At 36.4% G+C, this 12,104-nt stretch overlaps 1 protein-coding gene across 1 annotated transcript in view; it reads right to left on the bottom strand.

Moving 5' to 3' along the window:
* LOC148025107 (uncharacterized) overlaps positions 1–11,827 on the bottom strand; it is a 34,629-nt gene extending 22,802 nt beyond the window's left edge. The window contains exons 1-2 of the mRNA XM_087693651.1: positions 11,548–11,827; positions 11,364–11,455 (exon numbers count right to left, since the gene is read on the bottom strand). Coding sequence (XP_087549777.1) covers positions 11,364–11,455; positions 11,548–11,754 — 299 coding nt within the window. The 5' untranslated portion in view covers positions 11,755–11,827. The remainder of the gene's footprint in view (positions 1–11,363; positions 11,456–11,547) is intronic.
* Between the last annotated feature and the right edge of the window lie 277 nt (positions 11,828–12,104).

Raw genomic sequence — 12,104 nt, 5'->3', positions numbered from 1 at the left:
GCCACCACCTTCAGATCAAAGCTTTTCCTCTTTGCATGAGTTGTGACTCTATCTCCACGTTTGTATTTTCAACTAAAACTTAGTCTCAATAGTAACATCCTACGCTTGTTCCTTGCATGCTCACTTCCCAAATATGCAAGCTTGAGATCATGCAGGTGCCTAATCATCTCACATGATGGACAAACACTTCTTGCGAAGAACTCATCATTCCACCTAGATGGAGCTCAAGCTTCCCTCTATTTAGCCCCTAATAGAAAATGTTAGGCAGGATAGTTTATTAAACCTAAAGAGTACATGAGCTAATGAAAAATGTTAAGCACAATAGTTTATTACACCTAGACATGTTAGGCCTTTATTTGTTGTAAACTAATTAACACAAGTTTGCTACTTTCATAAGTCTAATGGAAAATGGTAAGCATAATAACTTATTGCATAGCTAGAAACATTATGTTTATTTTCTTTGTAAACTAATTACCACTTCAATGGAAGTCTTATGTTAGGCGTTTATATTTGGGAATTAATTTATTCTTAATAAATTTGAAACAATTTCTAATAGTTAATGATAGATGTTAAAGCAAAATAATTTATTAGACTAGGCTTCTATCCTTGTGAACTAATTTCTACTTAAAAACTTTCAAAGAGCTAATGATAAATATTAAAGCAAAATAACTTATAAGGTAACTTTCATATGTTAGGCTTCTATCCTTGTGAACTAATTTATGCTTAACAACTTCAAAGAGCTAATGAAGCACAATAATTTATTAAGTGACCTTCAAAGAGATCTCAAAGCATAGCTTTACTTGGACTATCAACATTTTGGCATTCAACCAACGGCAATGTCAAACCACAATAATGTGTTAGGTTGCCTTCAAATATCTTTCAAAGCAAATACCTATCTTTACTTACCAACATTTTGACTATAAGTCTAATTTTTGTACACCAATAAAATTGCCTCTCACTATCTTAACATTTTGACAATAAAGTATAATGTTGTGTACCAATAAATGAGTTTTTATAAGTAGTCCAATTCCCACAAGTCTTTGAACACCTAAGTCCAAATAGTCTAATTCTCACAAAGTGTATTTTTTTAACATTTTGATAATGAAATTTAGCGTTGTGTGTGCCAATAAAATCAATTATTATAGATAGCCTAGTTGTTACAAATATCCAACACATTTAGATAGTCTAACACACCAAGTCTACATAGCCTAATACTCAAAACTTAAGTCTAAATTTTGTTAAGATCTCAATCTAAATTCTCCTAAAGACTAAATCTAAGAGCCAATGACACATTTTATCATGATAAAGCACTATAATTTTATCATGCCACTTTCAACATACCTAAATATTTTAACTAAATCTAAGAGTTAATGACACATTAAGTTTTCAAGTAGCTCCCATTTCAAAGCTTTCTAAGAAAATATTTTATATTGGGATAGCAATACTTGGGCTAACTAATGACAAAGTTTAAAGCACACTATTTTACTAGGTCACTCTCAAAGAGCTCTCTAGTGGAATTTTAGATTGAATTAAGGAGTTGTCAAAGCATAAATTTTCCTTGCTATTATCATAGATTATTTTGCAATACCAACATTTTGACAATCAGGTCTAATGTTGTTATATTGGGATATACTAACATTTTGACAATCAACTCTAATTCTTGTACTAATAGAGTGATCTAGTAAAGTAAGAATATCTATTAAAATCCCAGCATTTTGACAATCAAATCTAATGTTGTGTACTAATAAAATGATTTAGTATAATAAGAATCTTTATTCTCAATATCCAAACGATTCAAGAATTTCATTAAGATACCAACATTTTGCCAATCAATTCTAATGTTGTGTACCAAATAAAATGATGGATGAATATTCTTACAACTAAATCTCTATAGATGATACAATTCTCACAACCAATTCAAGTCCATCTATATTCTCTTAACAACTAAACTTAAGGAATAGTGACAACTATTAAATTACAATAATTTATTGTGTCACTTTCAAAGAGCTCTCAAATCTTAGGTATTATATCAGGATACCAACACTTTGATGGGGTAATGCCAAATATTAAAGCACAATAATTCACGAAGGTTGTTTTCAAAAACCCCTCAAAGCACAATTTTATGTTGCAAAATAAAAAATTTGATGATCAAGTCTCATGTTATGTATCAATAAAATGTCTTAGCACATTAAGTTCAATTCTCATAAATATATCTAGATAGTCTAGTACTCACGACTAAATCTAAATTTTATTAACATCCCAATCTACATTCTTGTAACATTCAAGTCCAGGTTCTCTTAGCAAATCAATTTAAATTCCCTCAACAATCCAAACTTAAAACTTTGATGTCATGTAGAGTTTCAATGCTCTTAGCATTGTGTGAGCTTTAATATGTAGTACAATGTCATGTATAGTGGAAATGCTACTTTCATTTTACATTATGAAAGAAGCTAGGGAGTACAAGTACAAGCAAGAGGACCTCAAGAGTATAATGTCATGTATAGTGGAAATGCTGCTTTCATTTTACATTATGAAAGAAGCTAGGGGGTAAAAGTACAAGCAAGAGGACCTCAAGAGTGAGAAAATTTGAATTTGAAAATATCTATCAAAATAAAAGATCATTGACTGCATAGCAACTAAAAATACCTAACAAAAGACATTGAGAGAAGCCTTATGAATGAATACAATAGGTACATAAAAGTTGAGGGCATTTAATTTTGACCCAAAGCTTCTTTGAAACTAGAGAACATTGAGTAGATAATAGCTAAAGATTCCTAATGTTTAAAGAAGACATTGAAAGAAAGGCATTGAAACAAGAGGCCATTAAGTTGATAGTAACTAACATTGCAAGACACATAACAAGCATTGAGAACATATGGAGACATGCTAATAGTGTTGATTTGAGGGGGGGTTTATCATTAATGTTTGAAAGAACTTGAAACACAAGGTACCTAACTTCAATTTGTTTATTTAATAATAAAATTACCCATGAAATTTATATTCATGCTTTTGGTGAGCTTTGGGGGGAAATGGTGAGCTTTTGTGTAACTACTATAAGATAAAGTTCACAAGGCTCTAGATCCATTATACTCATAGACAACCACCATGGTTTAAGGTTAACTATCTAGCTTGGGACATGTGCTTGCATAGAAGAGAATGCAAGCCAAAATTGCATTATATCATCTTTCTAAATGTGAACCTATGAATGGGATCAATCCAAAAAGCATAGCATTCATGCATTTTCTAATATATTGGATTTCTTTGTTCTTCTCAATTAAGGATACAATCATGGCCTATATTCATACTAGCAATGCCCACTCACACCCTTCTAGCATATCAAATATCATATCCTTACATTTATTGAAGAGTAACCACATTGCTCTTATCAATTGTAATGAAATAGGCTAAATTTTTATAGGGACCTACAAGATCTACTGCTTATTTGTAGAGAATCAACAATCAACACGTCAAGAACTTATAATGTAGCTGAAAGTATTTCACATTGTAGGAGTTAGGGATGCAATAGCAAATAGACCATTAGTGTACCCAAGGAGGCATAGTAGGATCCAGGGCACACAATAGGTAAGCAAGATAAAATATACCAAGGGAGGTGTCTACATCAATGACTTACTAGAGAAGGAACATCACACCTAGAGAGATGGACAATATGCATAGAATATTAGCCATTGAATTCGAACACTCGAAAATGATATTACAAAATTTATTTGGTTCTCTTTCTTAATTCTTATTTTTTCTAGAGTGCCTCATGCTTTTATGTTATTTTTGTCCTTTTGTTTTAGCTTGATGAGCACTCTCCTCCAGGCTTTGAATTTTTGATTATTGGATGGAGTCATTATTCCTTCAAACCATCACTCTTGAATGAAGTGCATGGATTGAAGAGAGAATGGAGCTTCAATGGTGGATGCTATGCAGGTGATAGAGAGAGAGAGACAATGACACAGTGTGTACATACAATAGAGTACCTCTTTTGGTTTTCTGGATAGGTATATAGTACATAGAGTACAATGCCGAGAGAGCAAGCCTAGTGGAAAGGGACCAAGGTATGTCAAAGACCCATTTGAAGAAGAAACATTGACATATCTCCTTTCCCTATGCAGGAATTGGGTCCTAAAGTATGGGACACCACCTAGGCTTGCCTATGGTTCGCGCGACCCAACTCCCAGTTCTACTAGCACAAGCACAATGCACCACACGGTAAGGTAGTCACACCCCTAGGTACTGCACCTTCTTTTCTTTTCAAGGAAATAAAAATGTTGTGACCCACCAACTTTGGAGGCCCCATCATCTATGCAATGCACTCTTGGCCTCCACCACATTACCCAGTTGTTCAGTTTCTTCCTAAATCCCAAGGGTGTTGCCACCATTTCTTAGAACAAGACTTGTTATGACAAGGAATAACTTCCTTTTCTTCCATAACAGTTTGATATTTTTTCTCTTTTTTTACTTTACTTTTTCTTTTTCTTATTCTCAAGAGTGTTTCCACCTTTTCTCAAAGCACATGATGCTATGGCAAGGATTGAAGTCCTTTTCTCTCATAACATTCTTGTTTTGTTTTGTTTCTTTTTTAGGTTTATAACACTATTAGTCAGAGCCATCCATGCCACATCTGTAGGACTAAAGGAGCAAACAAGGAAACTATGTAGATGCTAGAGAAGATACAAGAAGGTCATACCACACTATTAGAATGAGCATGATGATATCATCAACAATGTTGAAAGAATTAGTGATTAGCACCAAGAGAGAAAAGGTACATGTCACTTTGACTCTAAAGACCATAGGGAAGAAAATATTAGTTCTATTGATAACCATTAATCAAGGAGGAATCTTCAATAGCATCTATAGCTTGGACTTGAACATAGCCATTGGATTTCACTACTAATACCTTATAGAGATCCAATCAATGCTACTAGAGCTTGCCAAGAAACTTTCCTTAAGTATGAGTTATATACCAAAACTCAATCACCATCCTCAAACTTCTTATGTTTGATGAATCTATCATGGTAGGCTTTACACCAAGCTTGCATGGCTTCCATGCATTGTAACACCATCTATCTTATCTCATCCAAACATTTCAAGTGTAAGATGGATTCCATGGATGATATACCATCCATCTTATCTCATCCAGACATTGCAAGTGTAAGAGGAAGCGTTGAAGGGATTCTGCATCCCTTAATTGCTTGCTGATAGCTACTTGCAAAGAGGGTAGGTCAAATTCAACAAGGAAGGAAACTTCTATTTCATACACCAACTAGAATATATTTGACTTTTTGTGGTTTTGTAGAAGGTTTTCTATGCCCAAAGGGATTCTGTGAGTCAATCATCCCAGTCGCATTTATGAGTTATAATGGTTCTCATCAAGATTAAACAGAGGATTTGATTAATGATTTTGACTTAGATGTTGGCTCTAGGGTAATATAGGGTTGACTTCTAATGGTGCATCTTATATGCTTCAACTAGCTCTTTCATAATGTTATTGAGAAAGGGGATGCATCGATCACTAACTCACTCTAGTGGACTATCAAAATGGATGATAATATTCTCGTATAAGAACAAGATAATGATGTTTCCATCATCTCACTTGAGAGCTTTGGCTTTGCACCACTTTCTCATATAATCAATGCATATCAAGATGTAACTATTTTGCTTTCTTCTAGTTAAAGGGTCGATGGAACATTGTTGGGCCAAAGACACAACAATCAAGACATTGGATGGGATTCTATTCTTTCAAAAGTTACAAATTTATTTGGGAATAATCTCTCACCTTGTCTCTCAACACTCTATTCTAACTAGCTATGCATCTTCCTCTCCAAATTAAGAAAGAAAGGACACAAGACTAGCTTCAAGGTGTAGCAAACTCACCTTTCTTACCTTCTTGCATTGTAGTCTGAAAGATTAAAGGCTCGAAGGTGATTCCATCATCTTGCTTGAGAGCTTTGATTTTACACCACTTTGTCCCACAATAAATGTCTATCAAGATGTATCTATTCTACTTTCTTCTACTTAGAGGATCAATGGTGAGCTAAACACACAATAATCAGAACATTGGACGGACATCTATTCTTTCAGAAGTGGCATCTCATTTTGGCAATAATCTCATCTTTTCTCTCAACACTCCATTCTAACTAACCTTGAATCCTCCTCTCCAAACCAAGAAACTAAGAATATAAAACTAGCTTTGAGGTTTAGTGAATGCACCTATCTCACATTCTCATGTTATAGTCCAAAACCTTACTGACTCAAAGATGGTTCTACAGCCCCAAACAACACAATCTGATGTAATTGCTCCTTTGCATCTATCACCAAGCATGCCAACGAGTTGAGAAGCTTATAGAGAAGAAGAAGAAGAAGAAAAGGAAGTTGACAAAGAGCTTCTTCGATCTTCATTCCCTTGCTTAACAAACCTCTCTCTCTCTCTCTCTCTCTCTCTCTCTCTCTCTCTCTCTCTCTCTCTCTCTCTCTCTCTCTCTCTCTCTCTCTCTCTCTCTCTCTCTCTCTCTCTCAATAATAGAAGCAAGATGATAGAATAGAATAAGACAATAGAAAGCTTCAATAGCTGCACTAGTAGAGCTTCCATTTATCATGGATGCAGCAAAAGGGTAAATACAACTAAGATTTCCTATGCTTATATAGACTAAGAGTAGGTTTAGGGTTAGGTCACTTCTCTAGGGTGGCACCCCGTTTATGTTTTAGGTTTTGCATCCCTTTCACATTTTATGGTTTCCACCACTGTAAATTAGGGTTTCCATCCTCTTTTAGATGTCCAATCAAATTTGTGGGCTCTAAATTAGTCAATTCTTGAAGCATGCTTACAAATTAGCCTAATTAGACCCAGTCTACACTATTCTATTTACAATTTCATGTGTGTAATCCACATAACAATTGGGCATGCAACAACTATAACTACGAGTAATGATACAATGTGCATAAGAGTGAGCTCAACCATCACTTTATGATACATCCATAAATATAATGTGTCCATGAAGTACAAAAATTAATACAAGTGTCCAAAAATAATAATTGACTTATAAAATGAATTTGAAACTTGTGCTTCAACCTTCCTTAACTTTAGCCTTCATAAAATATTATTAATGTCATTTCCCTCTAAGATGAGTGCTAGTCCCATGGTGCATGCTATAGCTTGCACCAAATACATGCAATATTGAAAATAGTCCAAAGAAGTAGTTCTAATAGAGAGAAGTAAATACTGATGTGACGAAGAACCATAGATTATAAGTGATATGTCTAATGATGAAGAACTAGTACAAAATAAGATGATGCTCTTATTGATGCAATATGTGATACCCAAAAAGATGTGGCTTGTTGATGTAAGATGATAGCTGCATAAAGTATCATTAATGGTACTGCTACTGAAGAATAGAAATAAATCATGGAATGATGAGGATGAAAAGGCCACTAACATTCATGGTGCTTTAGATGGTCTTTCACAAAAATTGTACAAGTCAACTTGTGCTTTTCTTAAGGGGTATATCTAATTTACATGTGCAATTATTTGTTCCATACAAGTGCAACTCGAAGATGGTCCAAACTCTAACAAACTTGAAGTATTGGCCCACACTTGAGGACCGAGTTGGTAAGTAAAGATCAAGGTGACAAATTATTTTACTATGTGGGGAGATACGGGCTAGGGGTTTAAAGATGGAGCTAGCCAACCAAAGCCATTGGATGCACCTAGCTTGAGGGACCCCAGGTGTAGTGAAATGTGAGTGCATCTAGCCAAGCATGGAGGTTTTGCTCACTTGTCTTTTCTTTTCTCTTTCCTTTTTTATTCCTTTTTTTCTACTTTTTTCTTTGGGTTTTTCTTCCTTTCTTTTGCATGAATGATATAAAGGATTACTCCTTAGGGAGTGGCCATAAGGTGAGTGAAAGACACCCCTTTACTCGAGAGATATGGCTTAAGAAATGTTAAAATTGAATGGGTGACTCTAAGTAGAAGGGGTGTGTACACTAAGAAAACCTATTGTCCACCATATCCTCTAGCAAGGCTATACAGTAGGATGGAAAGAGTATAACTCAAGTGTGAAGTCTTGCCAATGGCAATGTGGTCAATCTCTATGTTGATATCAAAGAATAAAGGTGACAATCCCTCCTCATATGGAGTTGGTGATTATTGTAAGAGCTTCACAATGAGGTAAAGATTATTACAAGTCATTTTGAATGCTAGAATTGGACAATTTGTGAACAACTTAAGAATTTTTTTGAAAGAGGGATGTAGATTACACAGCTAGTAGTAAATTTTACTCTCATACAAGGCATTCACATTGGAAAACTTGGGAAAGTTATATCTACCATGTTGCTCAACATCACAGTCACTTCTATAACTTCTTGTTGGTTGGGGGGCAATAGAGCACATTTGCCCTCATATTGGAGTAGCAAAAGGTAGAATAGGCCAGCTCATGTACTTTGAATATGTTGAGATATTTACAATCACACCCATTGTGGCCTCTTTGTATGAGGCAGTTCTGGGCTACACAATGAGATGCAAAGTATGCTACATGCTGAGAATGCTCATGCAGCAGGTGCCACTTGGACAATATCCCTCATGGGAAAATTGTTCACTTGCCCAAGCGCCCTAGTACAAAGATGATGAAATCATGCAATGCAAAGGGTAAGGTACAACATGGGGGGGCGAAGCCAATGTTGAAGACAAAGCAAGTAGATTGAATCCCATATGTACAAAAAGGGAAACTACTACCCATCCAAGAACTATAAAGCATTGTACTTGACTACCACTTTTACACACATATGGAATGAATACAATGTCATGATGCTTTGTACTTTCAGTTAAGTGTCTTTGTCTTTGTCAATCCTACACAAGATTGTTTTTATGAGTCCAAGCTTCTATCTTGGAACCTAATTCACTTGTGTAACATGTCAAGTCTTATTTATGTCATCATGAGCTCACTCCATACCTTCGATCCACCATAGCCATTGCCATGCTCTAGACTGCATCTTTTCACATGGTATCAGAGTGCAGTTGAGCATGGCTTAGCATGTCTCAACTCTCCTCTATGCTCCTCCAGCTCCTCATAGTCTCAGATCAACTCAGGATAAGTGCATGACTTCATTTTTAACTTCATTTTCATCTTGCACCTTGTGGTAGCCATAGCCAATTTGCACCGGGGATTTTATTTTTGCGGGCTTTCATTTTCGTTCTTTTCTAATCAATCTCTTTTTTTCAAGCTTTTTCGTGCAACATATCCATTCTGCATATAAATAGTCTTACTTAAGGAGTATGACATGTTGCATTTACATGAACACACATCAAGAAAACAAAACCAATGGAAAACTAGTAAAATATATTCGTGTCAAATAGTCGCAAGGTACACTCTTCCTAAAAACAAATCAAAGATCCCAATGCATGTAATCTCTTAGACAAAATCGGGCATAGTCACATGACGAAGTGTATAATAAACATATAAAAGTAGTAACAAAATGAAATGTCTAGAGTCTCTAGAAAAAAAAAAACACACAGTCTCTCAGCATGGTACCGGTCCACACACTATGGTGGACAAACACTCCCCATAGAGCACATAATCTATTTCTAGACACATGCAATGTCTCATCTCCTCTGCACTGGCCCACGCCAAACCACCACACCCCGGAAACACATCCAAAACATAGTCGTAGTGTTTCGTAAATGTAACTAGTAACCACCTAACCATATCACCAATCACATATCACCAATCAAGATACAGAATCTTTGCGGCCATGCAAGTAGAAACAATGAAAATACCATACAAGGTAACCTGAGAGCAAAAACATGCAAGACTACTTACCGAAAGAAAAGATGAGACCTCTCTGCTCCGCCTCTGACAATGACACCATCAACGTCCATGGGAAAGACACAATCATCCATCATGTAGCTATGATACGCTGGAAACAATCTCTCTGAAATCTTCTCCCCAGCCTCTCTGTCGTAGCAAGGCACAACATGACCAGCACGATGCCAAAGACACATAGTAAGATCAAGTACCTATTCACGAGTGGAAAATAGAATAAGTGATCCATGTTTTTTTTTAAAGCATGTAACACAAACTTTATTTAGAACATACAACCATACGTTCAACGTATCCAACTTTGTTATCTTATTGCCTCTCTAGTAACGGGATGTCGATAAGCCTTGGAGTCACATCGGCCAAATACTCGCGAGCAAGGTCCATACAACCCATAACTAGACCCTTTGAGAACGTGTTCCACTTGGGAATAGTCATGCCCTCTACAAACAACATTGGCATTATGATATATGAGAAGTGAGTTTGATGTAAACCTTGTGTGATAGAAAGCATAACTTACCCAATGGGATGGGACCTAGAGCATCCACAAGCAAGCTCGTAGGAAAATCCGCAAATATCAATCGAGCCACCTCTTGACATGGAACTCCATCTTTGCTATAAAGATGCATCTTTTGTGTTGCAAAAAACTTGTTGATGCTATACACAAAACAACATAGTCATTAATGCAAAGCAAACGATGATGCAATGCTATATGCAACATGTAAATTGATGTTATTGCAATATGTAGTTGTCATGTCCACCTATCAAGGGCAAATCTATCAATTTGGGTCACATCCACTAATAGAGCATCGACATATGTTTGATACTGGAACCCTGCAACAATTATTTCAAAGTAATTTATTTTTAATAATCATACATGACTATCTTCATGGGCGACCAATAAAGCACATGAATTTCAAGTTAATATAAGACTTTTCACCTACTAAACGGGTCATAGGTCGCCTCTCCCAATTCTCTCGACCAAGAGATGAATTTGCAACAAAGGAGGTGGTGGGCGCCATAGAGGACTCTGGCACATTTTTTCTCCCTGGATTACCTTGAGTACCTTGGGTGGCACCTTTGGTAGCCTTGGTTGCTTGCTTCTCTATAGTGGTGGGTGCGGTAAGCGATTCATGAGTATCAACTCCCTCCTTGAATCCTACATAGTATCATTCACCCTTAGATTCCCATGCATGAGCACAAAAACTATTGCTACAAAAGCAACGAGATGTTTACATAGATTGAAGTACTTACTCTCATGCAGATCTTTCTCTTGCTTAGGGATAACCCCCACAGGGTAATCCAGCCACCAAGGGCAAACACTTGCCTCCCATGCCGTCAATTTTCTCTCACATAATGATGGAGAATACATAGTGTTCTCGTCAGAACATCAATCCACTCTCTTGTGAATTGCGGAGCTGCATCCAGCCTCTTCTCTTCTACACATTGTAGTATCCACCTGCAACATTCTTGCCAATTACGCAAGCAAATGCATGCAATCTAATATGAAAATCAGACACATAATCTAATATGAAAATGCATGCTAACCTATAAATCACACGTTTGGCTGAAAACGTAAGCTCTGGCATCTTCTCTGCAACATCTGAAGATTTCACTCCATCCAAGAGGTGTACAAAAGCCTACACAAGTTTCACAAGCGCTTAACATTAGCACATATACATTTTAAGAAAGAACTTAAGAAAGCAATATGAATGCACTGCATTGAGTCAACCTGCATGACATGATTCTTCATGTTAAGCTTAAAGAACTCCTCAAATGAATCTGGTAGCTGTGGACCTTCTACTTGTATCCTATCAATCTGAAGTAGTGCCTCCGAATGCAAGTGAGCCCAATATGTCTCTTTCTTCATGTAAACCCGAAAGAGCTTATAATCACCAAAATGCGGGTATTGGGGGTCTTTGGCCTTTGTGAGACTCATAAGATGCAACAATATTTTTTTCCTGTGATGCACAACAATATACGCAAATAGAAAGCATTGAAGAAAAAAGCATCACATACACACACCTTGCGTTATATATACAAATTACCTTTCCACAGGGATTTTTGAGCTTGTGAGACAATACAGCTTGTCTCTTGTGATCTTGAGCATGCTTGCATCATCCCACTTTAGCCCAAATAACAACTTAAAGAACTCATCACCATTTTGGGGATTAGCAATGGATAAGCATTTGTAACCCCTATCCTTAAGGCGCTCCTCTTCCACCCTTGTAGCCTTCTCCAAACGTTTCTTCCTCTCTACCTCATCTAGACCAAGAGCCTCAAGCTTCG

Source organism: Lygodium microphyllum, chromosome 15 (genome assembly GCF_053477565.2).
Source record: "Lygodium microphyllum isolate KBCC chromosome 15, Lygodium_microphyllum_v1.1.10, whole genome shotgun sequence".
Taxonomy (NCBI): Eukaryota; Viridiplantae; Streptophyta; class Polypodiopsida; order Schizaeales; family Lygodiaceae; genus Lygodium; species Lygodium microphyllum.
This window is presented reverse-complemented; position numbering and strand designations above follow the sequence as displayed.